General features: G+C 38.9%; 1 protein-coding gene across 1 annotated transcript in view; it reads left to right on the top strand.

The window, feature by feature from the left end:
* Window positions 1-26,180, top strand: part of PTPN13 (protein tyrosine phosphatase non-receptor type 13) — a 112,598-nt gene that overhangs the window by 24,022 nt on the left and 62,396 nt on the right. Inside the window, exons 2-6 of the mRNA XM_036382389.1 lie at window positions 868-987; window positions 8,696-8,865; window positions 12,554-12,619; window positions 15,263-15,448; window positions 18,405-18,498. Coding sequence (XP_036238282.1) covers window positions 873-987; window positions 8,696-8,865; window positions 12,554-12,619; window positions 15,263-15,448; window positions 18,405-18,498 — 631 coding nt within the window. The 5' untranslated portion in view covers window positions 868-872. The remainder of the gene's footprint in view (window positions 1-867; window positions 988-8,695; window positions 8,866-12,553; window positions 12,620-15,262; window positions 15,449-18,404; window positions 18,499-26,180) is intronic.

Below are 26,180 nucleotides of genomic sequence, written 5' to 3'. Positions count from 1 at the left end.
GGCATGAGTGCTCAATCTGAGAACATTCCATAGAAAGCTGGAATAATTAAGTGGACACATGGTTTATTTGCTCCTGAGCTTATCAAATGGATGAAGCTTTGCTTTGCCAGAATATTTAGTAATGCAGTCTTCAGTTTTCAGCTGGTTTTGGACAACAGAATATTATGTTGTTGTGTGGTGAAAATGGATTAGTTCTTTCAAAAAATAATGAAGCATAACCTCGTTTATCTGGGGGAAGAAATCTTTCTTTGTTTTCTGGGGATGTAACATGTAGAGTTCTGCTAACAGTTTTATTTAACTGCAAGGAGAAGCTGTTCCATAGCTATCTATCAGTTCCATAGCTATTTTGCTTGTGTGCATATTTGCTGGCAGTGGTCTCATAATATGGTCTTGAGATGCTATCAATCAGCTATTAACAAGATTTTGACAGGTTTAAGTCATGAAGCTGTTGTTAGAAAAGGAAGCTCTTCCTCATTTTCTAACAACAGCTTCATGACTTCAACCTGTCAAAATCTTGTTAATAGCTGATTTATTTTAATAAACCTGCAACTACTGATCAATCTGTCATATTTATAAACAGCAAGCTCTTGCCTATAGTATGTGGATTAATGCTAGCTTGTTAAATTTATGGATGTAGAGCCTCTGATATTAATATGGATCATTATTTTCTTAACCTGAGTTTTTCTGGAGTGCGTGCTCAAAATTCTTTATTGCCACAGGGAACATTTTGTATTATTGATATTTGATGGGTTCTGCTAATGCTGGAGAATTTTTGTGACTGAGGGATGGGTTATTACTACTCGAATACTGCATGCATGGAGAAGAAAAGATGTTATTTAGTCTTACATCAGTCTGTTTATTTCCCAGGTAACATGCATGTGTCACTAGCAGAGGCTCTGGAGGTTCGGGGGGGACCACTGCAAGAAGAGGAAATATGGGCTATTTTAAATCAAAGTGCAGAGAGCCTTCAAGAACTATTCAGAAAAGGTAAGCATTGTTTAAGACTGATAAGTACAGTCTAACTGGAAACATCTTGATTATATTAATGTGCCTTATAAGTAAACTGCCTTGTCCTTCCTAGGCTCTAAACCCAAACAGTACCTTGCTTCTGTGTTGTCTCTGTAAGTGCCTCTCTGCATCACAGCCCAAAGGTTGCTTTCAACCTGCATTTCATGTTCTGCCAGAACCTGTGGCACATCCCAGTTGTTGTGGTGGTAACTTCAATTATTTTAGACCCACTGTAGTGAGATGGAAGCATAGGAAAAAAGTGATAAATAATTCTGAGACCACTGGAACACTTTGGTACTGAAGGGGACATGGAAATGGGTACAGAACTGTGCAGTCATGACCAGTGTGCTCTGAAGAGATTTGGTCTCATAGGTGAAAAACAGAAAACTTCACCAGAGGGCTAGGTATGATTGCCCAAAATCATCATTGCAAGTGGCAGCACCTGCATAGCTACTGAAGGAATGTGGTGCTGACTTGTACTTCTAAGGAGTAGAAGTATTTCTTCTTCCCCCCCCACTCCCACCTCAGCAGGCTCCCAGTTCAGCATCTGCAATACTGCTAATAATACATATCTTAGCACTAGGTCTGAATATGGAACATTTCCCCTTCCTTATGTTTTCCTTTCTTTTCTTTAAAATCTGCAAGTCCTTAAGGCCCTTCCCACCCTTTCTGGCTTTTTTAATAGCAATAAATGCTTAACCCACATACTGAACTTCAGTCACATTTTTAACTTGCTCTCAGATAAAGTATATGTTCCTAGGATGCATCCTAGTATTTCAGCACCTTTATGGGAGGTCATCTCTTTATATCTAAGCATGCATATGTAAGCTTATTCAGTTTTATTAATGATAAATCAGAGGCTCACACTTTGAAAATAGTCATTGTTTAGTGATATCACTATGCAAGGGGCACATCTTTGTTTTTTAGGGCAAAATGCAAGCATTTGATTTAGAATTTTATCAAGATTCAACATTTAGGTTGTTTTGGGCTGGTGTTTTAAAGATTTGGTTTAGACAATGTATTGAGTCCTACACTGGCTCTGCCTTAATGCATTGCACAGCCTCTGGGAGTGGTCTCTGTTGGATGCTTCACAGGCTCCAGAGGGGCAGATGTGGGCAGAAACTGCTATATGGTGCCTGATCTCTGATTACACTTGACTTAGCTTTACAAATATGAATTTTATCAACTTCTCCCACATATTTTTTGCCTGGTGAATTATAGGTAGTTTTGACATCCCATTCAAATTTACCTTCTTCCCTTTACCAGTGTTCTCACAGCCTATGTGTAGTAAAAAGCTTTCCCTATTAGGAATGCTGATTTTATTGTTGCATTTTGAGCAACTGACCTGTCCTGCTGCTTCTCATACTGCAAGAAAAGGAAAGCTGGCATCTGCTTTCCTCTCTTTCACTCTTTTTTGTCTCTTAGAGACAGTCAGGAGAATTGTTTCTTTTAAGAGGGCAGATTAAGACCTTGACTTAAGAGGGATCTTGAATGATTAGAGGTTTGCTCTTATAAACTTCACAGGAATTGACACATGGAGCTCCATCTTTTAATCCACCTGCAAGATCACAGTTGTATGAGCACATTAGTAGTGGTTTCACTACTAATTTTCCACTTAAAACTTTATCCTAGCTCTAAATTTTTTTTCCAGAAGGGAGTCTCCACTGAAAATAAGAGCTCACCCCTTCTTGTCCTAATAGTAGTGCAGAAAAGTTACCATAATCTCCATGAAGACTGCATGCAAGCATCAACAACAAGAAGACAGTTAGCCCTCCTTCAGAAGAACAAGTACTGAAAGATAAGAGCACAACAGAGAAATCTGCCCCAGGACTTCTGATATGTGTTTTTAAGGCAGGGGAATGTTTGCCAGCCAAGACTGGCTAAGGTGGCAGAAGCTTCTGATCTTACTTCCTATCCATGAAGACCAAAACATTAATTCAGATAAAATCAGTGCCAGAAGAATCTGTCTGTTTTTTGGAGATGAAGCTGTTTTTATTGAGTTGTTTTTCTGCTAGTTCAGCAAACCATTTTCAGTTGCATGCTATTAATTAACCTGGGATATAGCCTTTGGTAAAATACACTTCAAGAGACACTCAAATGAAAAAGCTTTTCTGTGTAGCTAAGGTTGATAAAGGTAATCTAATTCCTCCCAGCAAGAGCTGGATAACCAGACAGTCTTTAATGAAGGTTATCTTCACTCAGGAAGCAATCTAGAAACTTTTTTTGTCATCTTGAATATCAGTTTCTATGCTGGCTTATGAAGGTGGTGTTGACATGCAGGGATAGAAAATGTGGAGGTTCCTCTAGGCTTGTCTGACTCAATTTTGCTCTTTATTTGTGGAGGACTTGTAGCAAACAGGGGATTCTAAAGAAATCTTGTTTTCCTTGGTCAAATTTCAGGCCCATTTCTTCCATGCATTTGGTGGGGAAGAGCTATTTTATGGCAGAGAGTGAGTTTCCAAAATTCTTCAGAACTGACTGATCACTCCTGGGCAGAGGGAGATAGGGCAAGCTTTAGCTTCTGCAAGATGACAGCATGTTCAGCTTTGAGCAGCTCTCAAAAGTGTTCTGCCTCCCTGTACAGAGTCCTGGAGTCTCTGAACTCGCTGTTCTGTAACAAAAGATAAGCGTTGCTGAGTGTTCTGTAAATTTTTCATTTAAAAAAAATAAATTAGGCATAATGTTCAATGGTCTGTGCACCAGCTGTTTTGAAATGAGGAGGATAAAAAAGGCTGTGGAAATAGTCAGCTTTCAAATTGCCATCTGTTGGCAGCCTCCCCATACCAGCCCAGGAACCACAGACTCTTAAAGGAATTACCAGCCCAAGTAATAATCTATGTATGTGATCCTGGTAGAGTTTTGGTAGTTTGTTTCAAGTTGGGTATCTTGCTATCCCTCAGTCAACTGAGAACCGGTTTTTCAATTAATTTCTTATTTAAACTGGTTTCTGGAAATTAGAAAAAAAGTCCATAACAAGGTCTGTTACAGATTTGAGGACTTCTCAATATATAGAAATTGTGCATGTGTTTTAGTGAGTCTATCTTCTTATCCATCAAAGCACTGAATAAGAGGAGCACAGGATGGAGATCCATTGTCTTCATGGTTAATATCACATCATATCTTATTCAGCAACAGATACAGAAATGTGCATATTTTTATCCCTCTTTGTATTTATGGTTCTAACAGATGTTGAACTCCTTAAAAATACTTCACACATTTATTTCTAGCATTATAAAAAAATGAAAGCTTACACTGAAGTGCCCAGTTGCTAATCAGCAGTTTAGAAGATCAGCTCTGGTAGCTGTCTTGTCAGCAGGTTATAAGCTGTTAAATGAAGGAGAAAGGCAATCTGGGACTCAGTTGCAGATCTGACATCAGTTGCGCCGGCGATGTTGAGATTAATCTGGAGATTTGAAAAGGCCGATACCAGACCTGCCCTTCTCTTACATCTGTTTAATTATCTGCAATAACTATTTTGTTGTTGAAAGGGTGTATCAGCTGTTTCAGACGTGCTCTATCTTGCACTCAGAACTCCATGAGGTCAAAGAAACAAGTCTTTGAAGTAATCTCAAATGTGAGTGTATAAGCATAAGGAGAATGCTGTGCTCGCTACTGCTGAGAATTATAAAACAGGCATCCCTCTAATTTGCTGGGTTTAAGTGGAAACGATTTATCTAAACTGCAAACTGGGAAAGCCTTCATATGTCACTTAGGCCACTCCTGTTCTAAAGTGTGTGTTGAGGATTCTGAAAATAATTGGACCTTAAGTTTGGAGACATGTATCTAAAGGAAGGAGAAGAGAAGGAGGAAAGTGAGTCTGATATTGAAAAGACAAGTTGAGCAAAGAAAGAAAGTCTTTGCAAGTTGAATGTCTTGCAAATTTGCATATGAGAAATTATTTATGTAAAGAAAAGTTATATCTGAAAGTGGATATGAAGAAGGAAGATTATGGTTTTCAGGGACTTGTAAATCTTGTTGACAGTCAAACTACTGGAGCTGTTTTGCTTGAGTAAGTGTAATGAAAAGAAGGAAGGCAAAGTGTGACATGTGTTGATGGGGACTAGTGGTGAGTCCAAAGTAATCAGAGTTGGGATGGAGCAGGAAATGGACTGGTTTGGTTGACAAGAAGAAAAATACAATAGGAAGGGCTAAAAATCCAAATTTTCGTTTCCTAGCTCGTCCTTGTTGGCAGGTGATAAATAATTGCTTTTTCCCTTTGCCAGTAGCTTTTGGGGAATGGTTTTTCTTTTTTCATCATCTGGTGACATTTGATCTTTTGGTTGCTGAGAAGGAGAGAGATTTAGCTTTTGTAATTTTATTGGGGTTTTAAAAATTTTTCCGTTTCTATTCCTCATCCCTTCCTCCACCTCCACCCACCCTACTCCCAGCAAAGAGGCTCAGTGACTCTGCACTCTTGGCAGAGCCCTGCTGCATGTGGTCAGCACCACAGTGAAGTGTAGTGTGGTGTTGGACTGTGGGGCAGCTCAGGAGCAGAAACTGATCTCAGAAACAAATTGTTCACCCTGTTTCTTCCTCCAGTACCCTCAGGAAAGAGTTTTCCAAGGGGTTCAGTGTCCCATCAGAGCTCTCCTATCCCTTTGTGCTGGAGGCAGAGGGAGCAGAGATGCTGCAGCGCAGCCTGCCCTGTGCAGCAGGCGTGCAGGGACATGCTGCACCAGCCCAAGGACGAGAGCATTTCCAGCACAAGTGCTCCTGTGTGCTGGCATAATCCTGCAGGATTCCTGGCCAGGCTGCAGGGGAGTCACTGCTCTGGCTGCCTCCAGCCTGGCCTGAGCGTACAAATGTTCAGATTACTTGTCTCAGTGAGGGCTATGGAGGGAAACAAACGTGTATTGAAAACCTTGTGTATATTTTTGGGTTGTTCTGTGCTTTTCAGAGATTTGTGTGTGTCTGTGCTAATGGCTGTGGCTTAAGAGAGAAGTGGGGGAAAAAGATCCTGAAGGACTGACTGATCTTTTTCCCAAGCTGTAGCTTGGGAATTCAATATTACCTGCCATCAATAATGTAAAATAGATCCATTTCGAATATTTGTTATTATGTTTCTTGGAATGTGGTGGGTCCTTTTTAGGCTATTTGTATGCTGTTAAAGCACATAAAGGATTCTTTTCCTCTCTCATTTGTTTGGCAGATGCTCTGTAGCTGAAGATTATTTCTGTTTTTATTGTCTAAAGCCAGTTCACTCTCTTCCTTTAAGTAAGACCATGCTATTTATCTCTGTCTTGGCACTGCTTGAAGTGCTGTGCTCTCACAAGTGTTTTGTTACCCACTTTCATAGTTCTGGAGTTAACTCAGAAGGCTGGCAGCTCTAGCACAGTTGAAAGCCCAATGGATAGAAAATTGACCAGGAGCCATATCCTGAATTCCAGTGCCTTTAAAAAAGGGGGTTGAAACCCTTTTTTTTTTTTTTTTGGTCATTTTCCTCATTATTTTCTGGAGTATGTTACCCTTACTGCTCTTATAAATGATTCTGAAAGCCTAAACAGAAGATGACATGAATATTATCAACTGGAAAATAGTTTCTTTTTTTTTCCTATAGTTTCTGACTGTTTGATGCATTGCATCTTTGCTACTTTTTTATCCATGGTGCAAACACATTAGAGTAGTGTTACTAAAAAGTAATTCCTTAGCTCCAACCAGGTAGCTATAACTTTGAGATTAGTTATTTTGGTTTATGATGCATGCCTTAAGGAACAAACTGGAGAATTAATTGTTTTATCTTCATCCTTCATAACAATAGATGAGATTCCCTGGAGTTGTGATGTAAGCACTATGATCTGCTAGATAAATTATAAGCTAATGAACAAGGAAGCTGAGAAAATGTCAGTAAACTGAGCCTGGCAAAATCAGTCCTTTTTCTAAACTTCCTATTTATCACATTAATTTTACATTGCTTCAGGTCATGAAGATTCTTGAGTGGGGGTGGATCAATAAATTTAGACTCTGTAGGGGACAAATGCTCTAAAGTTTGTTGAAATTAATATTGGGAAGACTTCAGACTAATTTGGGGGGGGTTAATTCTCAAAACTAAATCAATTTTTTGTCTTAGTATGTTTCAGGATATGAAGAGTTTTTATGTATTTCAAGTATTTGTTATATAAAATGTTAAATTAACATTAAAACCTCTACATTTCTTAAGGTTCCTGAGTTGGGACTCATGAGGTGAAATCTTAAAATATTATAAGGTGTTGGTTGTTTAGGGTTTTATATCAGTGGTGAATATACACAGAAGTGGTGCCGAATCCAGTAGTTACCCATAGGATAATTTTTGAAAGTCAAAGGCCAACTAAGGTAGTCTTCCTGAAAATGTTTTTGGAAGCTTTGCTCTATAATGTGGTATTTTTTGTTACATATAATAGGAATAGCCTGTCCATCTTTATTTCTTTATTGTTAACATCTGAACTTGCTGCCATAACAGCAACCAGTCCTTGTTCTGTTTGTTTCAGAGGAAGTGGGGTTAGAAAATGGAAGGAATTACTTGGGAGATCCTTTTACACCTGATACCTGCAAGCAGTAATTTAATACATTTCCTAGGAGATTAGAAATAATCTAGATTACAAGATAGTTCATCAGTCTAGGAGCCAGCACTGTAGGAATATCCTGAGCTGGAGAATGGAAAATGTTAGTGGTGGTGTTAATGGAGGAAATTATTATTCTACTGGTTTTCCTTACTATGTCAAGGGAAAAGGACATATCATTCAAATGTGTGTTTCCTCAGGTCTTTAATATATTGTGTACCAGAAGGCAGAGCTGTTGCCTTTTTGCCTATGAAAAAATAGAAGCTAACTTTTAGCTTTACTTAGTGAAACCTCATGCCTCCTTCAGTGAAACTGAGTTGATTCATGTAAAATATTTTGACTTAAGGAAATGGTCTTCTTTTTTTTTTTGTTTTGTTTTGGTTTTTGGTGGGGTTTTTTTGGGTTTTTTTGGGGGTTTTTTGGTTTTTTTTTTGGTTTTTTTTTGTGGTTTTTTTTTTTTTTTTTTTTTTTTTTAGTTAGTTTGACAGCGGTATCATCAGATATCAAAAACCTAGCTGGCAAATTGCATATTTTGGTTACTTTTGGTTCTGCAATTTCACTGCTTCTTTTGGAATGTTCAAGTATTTGTAATATTTTTTCACTTTAAGCTAAAAAGGACTTCTGTGCTCCAAAACTCTTTTGTTTTCTCCCCTTCTATTAGCCACTGTAATGAGTATTTTCCTTCCCCACTAACTTTGTCCACTCTCTTCCAGGCATTGCTGTTGCAGTAGTGCTATGTTAGGATAGGAGCAAACCCCCTTGTAGGAATGGAGTTTGGAATGGAATTCCTGTTGCAGGAATTAGCCTTAATGACATGTGCACTGCACAAAGGGAACATTTTATATGTCAACTGTAACATAAATGAAATAACTTCAGGACAGGGGATTGTGACTATTTTAGCAAGCTCTTCCTAAGCTTGCTGTTATGAGTAATAGTGAAGAAAAGTCATAAAAGATAGGTGTTACTCCCCAGTGTGATTAAGATTGAGGTGGTTGTTGTGGTTATGAAATACCACAGGTGGAAAAGGAAGCATGAATCTATTCCACTAATAGTATGTAGGCTGATAATAAACTAACATCCAGCAAGGGCATCTAACAACATTGCTTCATTTTCAGGGTGGTTTTTGTTTTTCTTTCCCTTTTCAATTACAGCTGATCCTGCTGCTCTGGGATTCATAATTTCTCCGTGGTCTCTCCTGTTGCTTCCATCTGGCAGTGTGTCATTTACTGATGAGAATGTGTCCCAACAAGACCTGCGAGCATTCACAGCACCGGAGCTTCTGCAGAACCACTCGCTGTCATCCCTGTCGGATGTTGAAAAGGTACAGTGCCTCTTCCTTGGCAGACAGCTCTGGGGTTTTGTTGTTGATCCCTTCACAAAATAGCTTTAAACTGGCCTTTTTGTCTCCCCATGGTTTGTGATTCATGTAATTTCTTTTGTGAGGTGGGAGAGGGATCCTCCTACTTTGTTTTTTCTGGTTAAAGTGGAATAGTGATCATAGTTGTATGCAGTTGTGAAGAAGAGTCTGTACAAGCCCTGGCCACATACATACTTGGGCAATGGCTGCACAGAATTTCCATTGTTCCCATTTAACTCTTTCACAAGAGTAAGTGTTCAGACAGGTGAGGTTTGTATATGTGGTCTCCTCCAGGTCACTGACAGGTAAAGTCAAAATTATTATCTTCTCAGCTGTCTTCTCGACAAGAATTTGTTGTGAATGGTAACACTTTCCTCAGGAAACCATTCCCAAAGATATTTAGTGGTGGGTGTGAGTGAAAAGGAAGCTGAGCTATTTCTATCTCCTTGGCTTCCCTGGATCAATAATCCTTAGAGGGAAGCTAGCCACAGACAGTGTTGTAATCTGGGAACAATTATGACACTTGGCAGTGTTCCTCCAGGAAGAAACAGCTCTTACTTCAGAGGAAAGTGGTATTGGCATGAGTTGCTGTTGTGTGCACAAGGACTATTAAAACATGTGTTTCTGTGTTGAATATTTTATTTTAGCAGCTTTTTGTATATAGTCAGTTTTCTTCAGGGCTGTATCACTGAACACCTACTGAAAATCCACAGTTACTCCCAAGCCATTTAGACATCCTTCTTGCCCTGCATATTGTCAAAGTAATTGGTATAATAAAATATGTTTACAGTTTTTTCTATGGCAAAACTATAAACAATTAGCAACCTAGGCTGAAAGTTAATGGAGAAGTAAAAAATAACACTGACATCAATGAAGACTTAGGTTCAGTTATGTAGGATGCAGCTGGCAAATCCTGTAGTCATACTGTTGGAGTTGTTTATTTGCTTTCAAGAGGGACAACACTTTTGAAGACAATAACATTACCTCTAGTGCCAACTCTGAAGTTAATGTACAAAACTAGCCTTTAAAAATGGCAGAAAAAAATAGTTCTGAAGTGACAAGCTTGTGACCTTGGTCAGAGCTGATTGCATTCTTTGTTCTCTGCCAGCATTCAATATGCTACTTTTTCTCTTTTTGAAATAAATGGAGGACTGTTACTATGAAAAGCCATGCTGTGATGTTTCTTAATCTTTAGGAAGGAAGCACTCAGAGGGACCTTTGTGGCCTGTAAATGCCAGCACAGAGTGTGTCAGTAGGCCATGAGCAAATGCTGGCTCTCTGTACATGTGCAGGGCTGATTAATCCTTGCTCATTTGGGCTGTGTGAATTTCTGCCCTGCTGATGTCAGCATAACCCTGCTTGCTGGATGGAAGGTGATCCACTTAGCTGCTGATGTGGAAGAAGGAAGCTCCCTGAAACGTAGCTTTGTACAAAAACTGGTGTCCTGTTATAACTTTATTGGTTGAAGTTGGTAAGGGTGATAAATAGCTTATATGTGCACCCCTCTTTTCTTCACTGCTTCCCTTTGCAGTCCTATTAAACTGTATCAGGTGTACACTGGTTCTTTGTAAGGAATATGTTGACTTTGTGCTTCTTAGATCACAGCATCATATCTTTCTTTGCTGACTGTGGTAACTTTTGACACGTTTAAACGTTTTTTTCTTCTGTCACAACTGGCTGTAGTTCACTGAATTCATTTACTGGAAATAGTTGGTGTTTTCCTTTTTGATTGTTCTACTAAAAGCTGCTGAAGGCAGAAAAACACCTTGTTTTTTAAGGCCTTGTGTCAGTGACAGGCTTACCTTTGTCTTTTCAGTTATGATTGTAATTGCTATTACAAATTAACAGTGTATTCAAGGAGAAATACTAAAAATAAATTACAGTCAGTGAAAGAATACCCCTTTTATTCCAAGACACAGTCAATTTGAATCCAAAATATGTCTGAAGTAACTGCAAGCTTATTGGAAATAGAGTAACCAAACCATTCAAAATTAAAATGGAGATTGATTTGGAAATTAATTTCATGTTGATCTATTTATTGTGGAACATATTTTAAGTACAGTACAAACATTAATTAGAATTTTTGAATAAATGCTTTTGCTTTGAAAGCTGTTGTCACATGGATTAGTAGAGTAGCAAGTTTTAGTTAAGAGGACTGATTGCACATTTCATTTTTGGAAATATATTTGGGTATGTTGAAGCTCAGAATCATAGAATGATGAAATAGCCTGAATTGAAAGGGATCCTCAAGGATCATCAAGTCCAATTCCAGATTCCAAAGAGGGTAACCCAGAAATGTATCTGACCATTGTCCTAATTTTTCTTGAACACTGACAGGCTTACGACTATGACTGGTGTCTCTAATTGGAATTAACTAATTTTATAATAGTCTTTTTGATTGCTGTTCTTCCATTATTGGGGGACTGAAAGAGTTGAGGAACTTCCATTTTTGTTTGGCTGGGGCTTTTTCTGAATTGCTTTTGTGTCTTTTGTGTTTTGTTGGCTTTTTCTGAAAAGGTTTTTTTTGCATTCATTATTGCCTTGAAAGCATATTCACTTTTTTCCGTATAGCTGTGGTATATCTTGATATTTGAGGAAGACTTTGTAGCTTTTCAGTTGAAAGGGTAATGGATAATAAACCAGATAGAGAGCAATTTTCTCAGTATTTGAAAAAGAATGTTTCTGATTGGATAGGGCAGTGGTATTGACTTAGAACTCTTGATGCATTTTTCTTACTACTGTCCTAATCTGTTCAGATTTTTGTCAATTTATATATCTAGAATTTAAGTAAGATGTTTTGCTTTTAGTTGGTAAAGAGGCTGAAGAAGCTTATGTGAGCTTTTAATTTATTGCTGTCCTTGTAATTATTGTTCATTGTCTTCAGAATTATTCAATATATTTGTTGCTTTAAATACCACAAATAATACTAATAATATGGTATAAAGAGCCATGACTAGTGTATATTATTTACACAGTTTAGAAAAACTGTGCTTTCTCTCTACACTTACCTGTTTTGTTTTGACATTTAAGCACATGCTGGCTCTCTAGGTGTGCTCTTAATTCTGCAGTTTTTAAAGGGCTTATTCCCTGTACTGATGGGTGTATTATGTTGAAGATATGTTAATTGTTAATTATGTGTATAACGGTTAATGTATTTGTACCTTAAAATATCAGTTATAGATTAAGGTACTGCTTTCAATGTTTATATTCATTTGTTCTTTCCTTCTTTTTCCTTTGATCTCAATCTTTGTGATCTCATTAGGATAGCCCCCTGCTCGAGTCATGCTAAGGTCTGCCTTGCCTTCAGACACAGGTTTTAAGGATCCTTGGACACAACCATGCAGTCTTTACCCCACACTGGGCTGATTGTATGCATTACATGAGTTTTCTGGCTTCAGTGTGAGATGAAAGCTTAAAACTGAGCAGAGAAGATGGTGGCACTGGTTGGATGCTGAATGTTTTGTAGCACTGGGATTTGCTCTTCTGAACCTCATGTAAAGGAGAGGTGGGATGTGGAAGACAGCTGAGCTTAAATACTAGAAATGTATTTCTAAGCAAAGTGATGTTAAGTTAGTTGCTCTCCTTTAAGAAGTCCTCTTTGCATTTCCAGTCTTGTTCAATGAGTTGACAGGTATTTTGTGTCTTGTGGCAGGTCCATATCTATTCTCTTGGTATGGCACTCTTTTGGGGAGCTGACCATGAAGTTCCTCAAAGTCAGGTAAGTTTAGATTTGGTTTTGTTTAATATTGCAACTTCAGACTTGATGTTATTTGACTGACTCTGCATTTGAGTTTGCATGGCAGGGTGTCATACTGAGACACTGAGGAGTAAGATGCCTTGCCCAGAATTTTACAGAATGGATCAGGTTGGAAAGGACCACAGTGGGTCCAACCTCCCTGCCCAAGCAGGGTCATCGCAGAGCACATGGCACAGGATTGCATCCAGATGGTTCAGTGAGGGAGATTCCACAGCTTCTCTGGGCAGTCTGTTTCAGTCACTGCACAGTACAGAAGTTTCCTTTCCCATACTTGGAGCTTTTTCTTGTGAAGTCTGGTGTTGTCTTGCAGAGAGAAGGTGCTGATAGCACGTTTGTGTTAGTTTCCATGAAGATACATCTGGGCTGGTCTATCCTGTAATGCCACAGGCTGAAAGACAGTGGTTTAAGCTGCTGACAAAGGAGAAAATAATTTGTTTTGGTTTAGGCTTATATAAAAATAAATATTGAAGTAACAATGTTGCTTTACACATAATAAACTGGTACTCCACACTGCTGTAGATTCTGTGAGTCTGGATTTGGCGCATATAGATACTTACTTTTCACAATGGCCAAGAAAGGGTATGAATTGTGTGGAACAGGGAGTAGACTCTTGCTATGGATTTGTCAGTCAATGCAGACACAGTTGCAGACTGCTTAGAGCTGAGTGTTATTGCTCAATGTGGTTATTTTACACACCCAGCAGAACTCTTAGACTGTCCTGCCAAAACTGACTGAAGATAAATGTGATTCATTATCTTAGTGCTCCTTCCCTGCCCCCAATTAAACTTTAAGAAGTGAATATCTAGAATACTGAAAATAAGGTGAAATGCTTCTGGAAAAGCATTTAATGATGGACTTGCAGCTGTGGGTGAAGCAATTTGTGGTTTGGATGTAGGTTTGTTCCTACTAGTTGATATTGTATATAAGACTGAGGAAGAAAATTTTTAAAGACTTCAGCATTTTAGGTGTTTAGTTCCTAATATTTTCTTTAACAGAGTTGTAGTTGGGATCTCAGTTGTACTTATTTGGAAGTAGCTGCCTGAATGCAGCTAATGAGGTAAAAAACTTTGAAGCTCTGACTATTTAGGGGTACCTGTTCATAATGCCTACTGTCCCTGTCCCAAAATCCCTAGAGTTTTCTTAGGTACCAGGGCTTTTCTCTTTGCTCTCCTGTCTTGTAGGAGATGAAAGGAGCAGTATTCAACAGTAGTAGGAGAGTGCCTTAAAGTAGGTGACTTAAAGAAGGTAGGTGTTGAGAGGAATGTAGGCATAAATTTTAGTCCCTGTTTTCTTTGTTTCTTTCTTTGGTGTCAAGAGTGTGGCAGCAGTTTCTCAGTAATGTAGAGGGAAGGCATGCTCTACCTGCTAATAAAAGATTATTTCCCCAAAGACAATGTGGTGAGGGTATGCCTGGAAGGAATTTGCCTTTGGGACGTTGTCATATGGGTCCTGTGTCCTCTGGAGTTAGTGTTGGCAAAAGGACAGTCTTGTGTATGGCATTACTTTGTGTGTTAATTTGCATGTGCAGATTTCCCCCTTTTTTTAATGTTTTCTGTATTTCTCTGCCTGTGTTGGTTAATGAGCTGCTTCTCTGCTGGGAGTGTGGCTAAACAGGAGATTCATATCTTATTCACATACATGATTTTTATTATTAGTTAGAAGTGATAAACAGATAGATGGGAAAAGCCTACATTAATTAAATCGGGGTGGTCCAGAATGCCTTTTTAATGGTTCACCTTAAGAGTGCTCACACAGGGAAGATTGAAAGATTGCAATTGTTTGAAGCACTCTGTGATGCAAAAAGCCTGACAGTGTTTGTACTTTGTGGGTAACCACCCACTTTGGGAGAGCTGCAGATCAGAAAGCTCAGTTCCCAAGTGCCTGTGGCACCTGAGAACAAGTGTTATCAGGGACTGCTGCATAGCCTGGGGAGGGATATTCCACATTCAGTGTGCTGCGTTCACAGAACAACAGGGACAACAGAAAGACATCTGGATTTATTTTTTTTTTACTCTGTATGGGTGTTGTCCTGCAGTTATGAAGCTCTGCTTTGTTAACCAGTGGCTTGGTTATTTTATTCCTTCCTTTTTTGTTGATACTGTTTGGTGATATCACTGGAATTTGGGATTTGCTAACACATCTGCTGCAAAATATTGGTGAGGTGAGGAACTGCAGAAAATGAGCACAGAGGATTGTACAAAATTATTGTCATGGGGTTTGAATTTTATATTTGTGAGTGGCAGAATGGTCAAAATTAAGGATTAAAGCTTCCTCTGAACCTTTTCCCTTTTGCTTTATTTTCACTTATTCATTAAATGTTTGAGAAAGTCTTTGGTGTCCTGACCTTGCAGATCAGGCAGCTTGGTTAGGCCAGGTCATTGTAGAGTCAGGGTTGAATCCAGAGGCTGAATGCGTCTCTCCTGTTCTACAGCCCCAATTTTTTCACCTCCTAGATGGTTACTTTCAAACTGGCACTCAGATAATGTAGGCAACAAGTCTCATGAATAGTTAATGTGCGTTGTTGAGTGTCTTTTGTTTCTGAGTGTTCCCCAAGTCACTGTTAAAACTGATTCTCCTGTCTCCCCTGTTCTGGTTTGCCACTAGCCCATCAAGCTTGGAGACCACCTGAACAGCATCCTCCTGGGCATGTGTGAGGATGTCATTTACGCCCGTGTGTCTGTACGGACGGTTCTGGATGCCTGCAGTGCCCACATACGGAACAGTAACTGTGCCCCTTCTTTCTCCTATGTGAAGCAGTTGGTCAGGCTGGTTCTGGGAAGCCTGTCTGGGGTAAGTCTGTGTCAGCATCTGAGGAAACAATAGAGGTGAGCAGGAAGAGAGCAAAAGTGCTAATTCAGAGTCACTCTGCTGTCTTTCTTCCTTTTGTTTTGGTATGTTGCAATTTTGACAAGGGTGAGTGATGAAAGGAGAGAACAGCTTCTGTCCCCATGTAGCAGTTTGTGCACTTGACAGTTCCTCCTGGAACATGCATTCATGAGTTTCTCAGGAGGTCATTTCGTGAACTGTCTTCATTGAAAAAAAAAAAGTAGGGAGAAACAGGACAACAAGGTGATGAACTGTAGGGCAAGGCTTAGACTTGTTGCTACTTGAAATGCTTCAGAAATGATTGCTGTGAGTTTACTTTAACTTGAAGTTATGCCTGGCTTTTGGAGAGTTGTTTATTAACAGAAAGAAGGACTCTTTAGGCAGTGTACCAATTCTCTTGCACTTCTGCTCAGCTCTTGAATATGAGAATTGTGAAGGATTTTATTGTCTAATAATGACCAAACTGTTTTTAGAAGTGAAAGAAATCACATGAGCTCATCTTGCAAAGTTACTATTCCTGATGGGCAACTTCTCTCTTCACCTAAACCATTACAGCATAACTTCAGAATAGTTAAGTAATTTTAAGTAAATCAAGGAAGACCATAAATTGTCATAGAATCATAGAATGGTTTGGGTTAAAAGAGACCTTAAAGCTAGATGCAACCTCCCTGCCACGGTCAGGGATACCTTTTGCAAGACCAGATTGCTCAGAGCTCTATCCAGCCTGGCCTTGAACACTTCCAGGGAAAGGGCATCCACAACCTCTCTGGGCAGCCTGTGCCAGTGCCTCACCACCCTCACAGTAAAGAACTTCTTCCTAAGAGCTAATCTAAATCTACTCTCAGTTCGAAGCCATTTTCTTTTGCCTTGTCACTACATGCCCTTGTAAATAGTTCTTTTCTGTCTTTCTTGTAGGGTCCCTCAGGTACTGGAAGGTCACAATTAGGTCACCCCAAGCCTTTTCTTCTCCAGCCTGAACAACCCCAATTCTCTCAGCCTTTCCTTGTAGGAGAGGTGCTCCATCCCTCTAATCAGCTTAGTGTCCTTTCTCTGGATTCTTTGCAGCAGGTCCATGTAAATTAAAAATTTCTGTTTAGAGAGACAGAACTGAAATTCATGAAAAATGATTAATTTGCTGATGCTTCCTTTTTTAATTTTTTTTTCCCTAATGGAAAGGTATGATCTGATTGTTAGATAGTTGCTTTATGTATCTGGTTTGGAAATGCAGAAAGCAAGAGTCCCCTGCATTTGTCTAATATTTGACAGCAGCTGATTATGCCAGGCCTCCAGAAATAGTGCTGAGCCTGAGCTCCACAAAGCATTGTCTAGCCTGTGAGGTATGTCTGTCAGTCCAGTGCTCCTCACTGTAGTGTCTGAAGTCTTGTGTAGTTGCCAAGTCTGTGGTTCAGTGAAGTAAAAGGCTACAGGGCCTTCAGCAGTGGTGCTGTTAAAATAAAGATCCAAATTTTATATCAGACCACAATCTATAGAAACAGCCACTCTAAGTCATTATTCTCCAAGCTGTTGATGGCCATTTCAGGGTAGCAAGTTTTCTGCTTTCCCTCCTCTTGTTTTTGTCAGCAGGCTTCCAGGGAGTCTGGGGTTAGTGTGGCAGACGGATCTCAACCAGCCTGCCCAAGACAGTAACGGTGCTCCCAAGTACTTGTTCTGAAATCCAGTGCAGAGCTGAATCCAGCAAGTGTGCTCCCAGTCTCCTGTCCATGCTGTTAATGAAGGAGTGGGACTAGCAGTTATCCAGTGCTGAAGCTTTGCTCATTTCCTCTGCCAGTGACCTTTTTAATTCTGAATGTGTCACTGCATTGGCTTTACAAGAAGACAAGAAATAAAACTAGCTGAATAGAACCAAGAGTTAACAGAGCAATGACAGCATAGCTGTGCTGCTAGGTTTTTGTGCACCTTAGCCAGCCAGCCCTGCTGGTGTTAATGTTCAGTGCTCTGTATGTGTGTTGGAATTTTGTAAGTTAACAAGAAAAATGTATAAATTTTGTTTTTTCAGAGGCAGAGTGCAACTTATTATTCCAAGGTTGGCATGCTCTAATCTTGATGGGCCTCATGAGAGGCTCCAGGGGTCTTATCTCTAACTGGTCATTTGAAGCACAGCTGAGAGGTCCCATTTGAATGTTTTCATTTGCCATGTTAATATGGTTTGTGAAGGGCAATATAGCCCCAGGCTGATTCAGTCTGTTTCATGTTAACTGAGTTGTATTGTAACTGTGAAGTCTGCTTGATTTCTCTTTCCCTCCTGCTGTCCAGGTTACACTCCCACTATATGGAAAGATCTCGCTGAGAATGTTTTATTGTAGCAAATAAACTCTTCTTTGAATGATTGTACATGTGAAAGGGTTTTTTTCCTAGGGAAGTAGTGATTTAAAAAAAATAAGGTTAAGTGAAAAGTTAGTGGGAGTAAAAGGAATGACACGTGAAAGGAATGTGCCTGAGGAGCTGAAGAGGCTGCTCACAAATGGGTGCATGTGATTTGGCATGTGCAGTCAGTCCTGTGAGGGTACAAGACAGTTCTTCCTGTTATGCAGATAACTCCTGGGTAGAACTAGGCAAGTTCTAGTCATGTTGTAATCATGGAAGATGGTTTTTGAGTGCTTCTGTCCCTTCAGTATGCTGTAGGGGTGGAATGTGTTTAAGTTGTGAACTTAATTTATTCTTAGTGGAAAAAAGGTAGACCAAATGTGTCATTAAATAAAGGTCACACTGTTTAAATATGGATAATTCAAGGCGACATTCTCACTGATGAATCAGTTCTTTATTAAAAAGTTTGAACTCCCATTCTGCACTTAACTCTTTGACACTGACTAATATTGTGCATTTACATAAAAACAATGCTTGTTTTATACTAATATGAGCTCTTCCTACCTTTTGACTTTGTTACTGCCTTTTTTTGCAGATGGATCAGCTGTCTTGTAATGGAGATAGAAAATTGCAGCCAGACAGGAGCCAGGCTATTCGGGAGAGGCTGAGGGGAAAAGGGCTTCCCACAGGTAAGTGCTTCATTGCAGCCCTGGGGAAGACCAGGTTTGGGGAGATTTTGCAAACAAAGAAATCAAATAGAGGAGGACTTACATTCACAGAATTCTGGTGGTTCAGTATCTAGCTAAAAGTTGGTGATGTTTTCAAGAAAATATTTGTTTTTGAATTCAGTCCTTATGGTGGGAACAGGTTTTAAAGGTTCTCAGCCAAATGTTTTGCTTCTGGAGAAAGGAGATTGTCAGCTGACCTGAAAGGAGGTTGGTCAGCTAGAGGAACAGGAAGCAGCTTTCCCTTGGTCCCTCTTTCCTGTGGACTCTGCTCCCTCATCACAGCTCTAATTGCACAAGACATCTCTTCCTGCATCCCAAGGAGCCCTGGACTCTTTTCCCTGCACACAAAGCTCTTTTGCTGCCTTTTTTTTTTTCCTGAAGAGAAGTGGTATATATTCTATAACAGTTCTGCTATGCTTTGATAGTGTGAGGTAGATATGTATGCCAGGTAGGATTGTACTTTACTTCAGGGAAGTAAGGACAGAGGAAGCTGGGAGACCAGGGAGGAGACAGATGGTTGCTATTGGAGGAAAAAGGTTAAAGTGATGTAGGTTGAATGCTGATGTTTGCCATGACTTTTTGTTGTTTAAGATCACAGATGTTGTTTAAGGTCACTGGCAGCATCAGCTCTGTGCTTGGCTTTTCAGACAAGAGGATGTATTCTTCCAAAAGGCTAGTCTCTAATTTTTCTGGAAGAATTGTGGAGCTGAGCAGGAACATTTTATAAGGCATCAGCTTGGACCAGTCTAAGTCATTGCAACAAAGATATGTTGCTGATGTGCTCAAGTTGCTCCTCTGTTCTTTGGCTTTGTGTCAAGCAGCAATGCAGCGAAAAGCAGGAACTGAAATAACCCATGAAGTTGTCAGGGACAATATGAACTGCGGAAATTAGACACAAGTCTGGCAAGGGATTGGTGGTCTTCATTTATTGAGATATATATATATAATTTTTTTTAAGATGAGGCTAGATTATGCTACTGTTTCATATGAAACACTTATGGCAGTGGTTGTCAGCCCTTCCCTTACAGCACTGTGTGTTTAGGAACAGTTTCTGGTACAAGCTGTTTCTTATTTTCTGGCACAAATTCACTGTTCTGACAGCTTTCTCAGGGGCTTTGTTTTCTTGTTTTCTTACTGGTTCTTCTCTTTTTCTCCTTTTTTTTTTTTTCCAGAATACTTCTGTAGCAATAGGGAGATCTTTTGGGACTGGATCAATCTAGTTCACTGGATTCATAAACTGTGTCATGTCTGCCTTTTCTGAATTTCTTAAGAGCTTTCTTAAAATAAATTCTTTCCTTGGTTCCCACTAATTTTAAGGTTTGAACCCCAGAGCCTTATTTTCCTGGTTGTTAATTTGTTAATTCTTTAACCCTATGCTTCCCAGTCTCCAGTGTTGTCCAATAAACATCACTGTTTCTTTACACACCTTTGTTCTTTTGCCTGTACTACCCTATTCCGTATGTTTTTCAAGAACTTTATTTAAGCAAAATGCCTTACTACCTCAAGTTTTTCATTTCTATACCCTCTTTCCATCCCCTATTCTGCTTTTTATTCTGTAACCATAGTTAACCGTGTTTTGGGAATGAGCAAAATATTTGTAAAGTTTTGGGACATGGCAGGGTTGTCTTTAAAGTCTGTTCTCACTGCATTAGCAAACTCTGATTATTCTCTTCTTTGTTGTTTCTAGCTTTCTGTTCTCTAATACAGCTGACCAGTCTTTTGCTGTTTTGTTATTCATTTTCGTAGAAAATCTTTAACTCTTTTTAAATGTTTGTGGTTTGAGGAGTTTTGTTTCTCTGTACATTTGTTTTCCTACCCACAGCTTTGTTTAAACCTTTTAGCAGATTTTTCTTTCTCCTGAAGTAATGCTTGTCCCCAGTCTCTTCATTACTCTTAACAAAAACCCTTTTGTTTTAGGTTCTACTAAATTTTGGAGATCGCACTATTAGCTCCAGCCAATATCTTCGTGGCTTTCTGGGTCAGCATCAGGGTGAATAAGATGTAATGTCTGAAACTTCCTCTGAGGACTCTGTCTTTAACTCAGAGGAAGTAGACTAGATGATCCAATTGCTGTTTTTTTTACCATATTCTCTAACTTGAAAAAAATGTCGTTTTTTCCTCTTATTCTTGGAGACTGAGGCCACTTGGCTCAGCTGCTATCAACCAGTAAGTTTAACAGAGAGTTTTAAGCAACCTCAGTCAAAATTACTTTCTGAAAGAAAAGTTCTCTTTTTAGGGACCTTCATACTATCTGAAGGGTTCTAATTTAATAGAATCTTTACTCAAATAATATTTGTGGAATGAGAGAACCTGACAACCTCCAGACTACAAAGTTGGCTGAATAGTCCTCATCCCTTAACACCTGTTCCTGTGAAGCTCATGGAAAGTGCTTGCATGTGTAGTGTGTTACAGAAAATGTGTGGCAGCCCAGAGAATAAATGTTTGTGCTTCACTCTTCCAGTGCAAACATTATATTATCTGCATAATTCCAAGCTTGGTCTGAAAGGTACAAGTTATTAATGAGATGCTCTTGAATACTTGATTTTTTTCTATTCTTTTTAGGATGAGCTCTCAATGAGCACAACTGCTTTTCACTTACCTGTAGGCTTTATGATATTTTGGTATTATGGTTCTGTCTTCCCCCCATCCCTTGAAGCAGAAAATATTTTTCATGTTTTCTGATATTTGAGTCTCTATTTTCATTTTAAAAAGATGGAAATCACTCATTCATTTGTTTTATGTGTTGCCTGACCTGCTTCCACTCAAACGTTTCCAATTTCTCTGTATCACTGTATTATTTATTTGTGGAACTAATTTTTCTCCTTTTCTTTGGAACCTTTACTACCTTCTTAGCTTCTCCAAAACCTTTCCCAATTCTGCTTCTGTTATCAGTCAGCTTTCCTAGTATGCCTTAATCCCTTAATGCCTTTTCCTAGTAGCACCATCTTCTCTTTATTTTGATCTTCGATCCATTGCTTGATCTTTGTTTTGCTGAGACCTCAGGGAATTGTAATATACAAAACAGAACCCCTCAAATAACCAAACCAGTTCTTGCTGTTTTCAGTTCTGTTTTTACACTGATGTTAAGTACACTGAGTCATGTATTTGGAAGTTGATGAGGACCCAGTGAAATGGTTGTCTGATACTAATGGGCAACAGCTTGCATTTGATTCAGGGAGATTCAGTGCTTGTTATTTCTTTTCCTGCAATGCTGTGCAGATTTGCTGGTGCAAATTCAGTCAATAACAGCACAGATAGCACAGCCCTGGAGCACAGCTGTAAATTTCAGACAAAGTGAGCTATAGAATGTAGTGCTGGTTAAATATAATCTCATAATCTTATAAATTGAGGAGCCACAAGTAGAAGGCCAGATGAAGCTTTAAGAAAAATGTTACCTTTTAAAAAAGAAGCTAAAAACCCAAAACAACTCAGGAAGGCACAAAGTCCTTTTTCCCTGATTTGTCACTGTGCTGTTCTGCTGCTGTTTGTAGCTGAAATAAATGCCTCTTAGTCCAGTTGCAAATTGGCAAGCATTTAATAGGTCAGTAAGCTACTAAGAGACAATTTTGAACCTTCATCTGTCTGATGAGTTAGAAGTTCTGTGAGTCATCTTTTACCCTTTTCTTGGGTTTAACTGCCTCTGAGAACACTTTTTGGGTCAAGTTTAGCATGGGGATGATTGGAGGAGGTGAGGTGGGTGCACATAAGAATGTGTATAACTTTCCTAGTCACTTCCCTAGTGTATTGTAAGTAAAGTAAATACAGTGAGCAGCAATCTTTGCTGGAAAGGACAGAGGACTTGCCTAATGCTTACTGAGGTGAAGTTCTGTTGAGTTGTTGTGAAAATCTTAGAATTCATGTTGAATAGAATATCTGTCACATGGAGAAAAAGCAGCATAAGGGGTATGGCATTTATTGTGAACTTTAGAGTATTGGAAAGTTACTTGGAGAATGTAACTTAAATTGTGCTGCTAAGTCATGCTAAGTTCATGAATACAAGAGATGGTTCAGTAAGAGAGATGTGCTTCTAATGGGAGAGTAGCCAACTAATGCCTTAGATACATGCAGTCTCTGTAAAATGATACAATTTTTCCTTTATTTGAATTTTATTATTCTTAGGATCAGTTTTCCATACCATGTTAATCCACAATTATAATTGCCAGGACTTTATTGTTGACTTAGGATAAATGTTTTGAAATTTTTTCACCTCACATGTTTAAATCAAATATTTTGCTCACCTTATGTAACCAGCTTCGCTATTTTCAGCTATTCATTTCCATCTTTATCTTCAAGATAATTATTAAATTAATAAACAGCTTTGTGTTAATATTCTCCCCAGTTAAATTTTTTTTTGTCTCTTTTGTGACTCACTTTCTGTGGCTATCTTGGTGAATGAGTTTTACAGCAGGGTTGGCTGCAGAAGTAATTTATTGTAAATTAATATTACAGAATGTTTGGTTTTAGTCAAGTCATATTGGGAACACAGTGTTTAGGAACTGACTGAGCCAGCAGAAATAAAAGCAGTAAGAGCTGTCATGAGTCATCTGAGCCAATGAGTTACTTAATTTTTGTACTTAAAAATACCTTAGACCTTAAAAGAGTTCTTAGATTAAGAATTATAGGTGAAAGTTACTCAACTGGCTTCATAAAGTTCTTTTGGTGTGACAAAAGATTAAATAACTGTCCAACTCTTCCAAGCATAAAGCAAGAATTAATTCACTCTGTTACTCTTTGCCACAATTTATCTTTTAAAAAGATGTGTAGGCTATTTAATGCTCAGTTGAAATCTCCCTAACTTGTGCTTGCCTGGAAACCTCCTTCCCAACCATCAAATACCTGAAATTCTGCACCTTGTGTCTTTGTTTGCAAAGTTCCAATTTAAGTTGATGATCCATGACCACCAAGGACAGACCTTTGCTGGAGATATTTCATCTTCTGAAGAGATGCAGCTAACAGGTGTTTTGGATTTCCTGCCATGAGGATCCCTGATTTTAACTTGACTTTTACAATGTGGTAGACCGTCACAAGTCCAATTCATATAATATTACAGTTGTATTCTGACCTTTTTCTCTGCCAAAAATATGTGCTCCATGAATGAAGGCTTGAAATATCATTTAGATTCACCTTAACTGTACACAATAGGAAATATTTAGAAATAGTGATCAAAATTGTCGATATTGGTCAACTCCCTGTTTAATTAGACTGTATGCACTCTCAGGTGTAACAAAAATGGTAGGTGTTGTAAACTGAATGGAAATTGCTAAGGCTAAGTGCAGCTGATTTTAATTTTAAAAATATTCTACAGTTTATTTACCACTCTCCATAATAGCAACAAAAAACTCAAATAAATGAAAATGTGCCCTTTTTCCTATTGATCCAGTGAAGTTGGCTGTGCATTATGTTTTAGTTCCTGATCTGGGTGAAAACACTACTTTTGTTCTATAAAGAAATGGTTTATAGTATTACTGCACATCCTATAGTATATAGGATTACCTCCATGTGTGAACTGAAGTAGCTTAAACATTATCTTGAAAAATGCAAACACACAGACTTAAATTATTAAAAACTGCAGCACAAACTTCTTTCTATTTGCTTGAAAGTCTGTCATCTGTAAATCTGCTAAATATACTTTTTGAACTTTTTTCTTTTAATTTCCCCTGGCTCCTCAGTTCCAGAAAAAAAGAACTGAGTAGGTGGAGAATAACTTCCAGAGTTCAGCAAAAACAAATGAAAGCCAGATGAAGATTTCTTGTTGAAAGAAAAAAAAAAAATTATTCTTTTTCACTCCAAAAGTCATGCCTGTTTTCTTCCAATAAGTGTTTGTGTTGCATCTAGTGTACTGGTGGTTGGCATTGGTGGAGATCTTTTAAATTTAGGTATAATTTCTCCAGGTATAGGGAGCTTCCAGCCTGGTGCTATTGGAAATGTTTCCAGAGCAATGCTGAGGACAAACTCAGAACTCTGAAGCTAAAACAAGAGCAGACACAAAGATCAATGAGGAAACCAATCTAGAGATGCCAAATGCTGTCTCTGTACAGAAAAGCAGCTGTATCACTGAGCTTCTCCTGGGATACACAAAAATCCAGGAAAGGAGTAGCTAGGTGGATCTTTTGCCTACTTGGTTGAGAAATGTACCACAAAAATACCCTGACCCATAAAGCTGAGTGGGAAAGAGCAATGGTTGCTTTTTCTTGCAGAGGTGCCTAGGAAGGGAAGAGGTAAAATGTTGCATTTATGAAATATGAAGTACTGCTTGGCACAGCTCACTACCACTGTTCTGAACAAGATGCCTGGTTTTTTGAGCTGTTTGGTGTTTTTTGATAGGAAAGCTGTCAGTCCAAAGCAGACTGCAAGTTTTTATGCAGGATTTATAATTTGGCCATTACATATAGTGCTTTCAACAATCCTTGTGTCCAGTTCAATTCTTCCTTCATAGAGAATACATTGTTTAGGAGTATTTCCATCTGAAACTTGGATTTTTCTCAACAATTTAGAAAGGAAAAGAGGGGGTGCCATTCCTAGCAGTGAAGCCACAGGCCACATCTGGCTCTGTTGTCTTCTGTTTGGCTTTTAGCCTGCCCCAAAGGGATTGCAAACCCAACTCCTCCATCAGCTACCCACTCATATTTTAGAAACTAACCACATTGTCTGGGGAGAAAGAGTTTTTTCCTATTGCTTTGTTTTCTGCACAAAGATGGCGTGGGAGATGTTTTTTAAACTCCTGTATAATAATTTCCTCTCTTGAGACCTTCCAATCTGGCAGAGATGGTGTGTGTTCTCATGCACGTGTGGGCAGTCTTTCTCTGCTCCCCCCAGCCCCTCTTCCTAACCACCCCCCACTCCCATATGTGTGCATCTACATACATCCACAAGTCAAAATCTATAACAGAGTTGAAAAAGATGTTCTATTTTGTGCAAACTAAAGGAAGGGGCAGGCAGAAGAACTTTAAAGAAAATTGAGTTGAGTTAAGCCAGCAAAAACAGATACAGTGTGTGATAGTACCAACAGTATTTGTGCTGACTTAATATTGGATTAATTGCCTGTATGATCAGGCTGGTACACAAGTAATAGCAGACAGACTGGATTTAGTTAGACAACAGCTCTCTCTCAGAGGAAAATCAACCAGATTACTGTCAGCCTGAGAGAAAGATGGTCTGTGAATGACACTGGTGTAAAAGGGTGTAGATGCATTCATAGCTGGAAACACCAAAGGAAGAAGGAAGCAGATCTATGGTTGTTTAGCAAATGTAACATCTGGCAGTTGAAGGTGTGTGTGGAAAACTAGAGTTTCATTTTAGCACCAGAAGGGAATTTAATCGTGAACTCCTGGTGATTAATTGCTATTTTTATTGTATATATTCCCTCACTATATATTATACACAGGAATGATACAGTTACTGTAATTGCATTTGAATTATTTACAGTAATTATAAATAATTGCACTAATGTAACATCAAGTGGAGGATAAACACCCGAGGGCGATATGAGGAATCAAGAACCCATACACTCTTCAGATGAGCAAGGAGGAGAGTCTAGTGCAACAGAGAAGGAACTGGGGAAGGGGAAAGTATTCCTTTTGAAGTTGCTTACATGCTGCAGCATCTTAATTGCCAATGGCTTGTTCTGTCACCCTCACTGACAA

This window comes from Molothrus ater, chromosome 4, assembly GCF_012460135.2.
Source record: "Molothrus ater isolate BHLD 08-10-18 breed brown headed cowbird chromosome 4, BPBGC_Mater_1.1, whole genome shotgun sequence".
Lineage (NCBI taxonomy): Eukaryota > Metazoa > Chordata > Aves > Passeriformes > Icteridae > Molothrus > Molothrus ater.
Note: the sequence above shows the minus strand (reverse complement) of the source record. Positions and strands in the feature narration are given on the sequence as shown.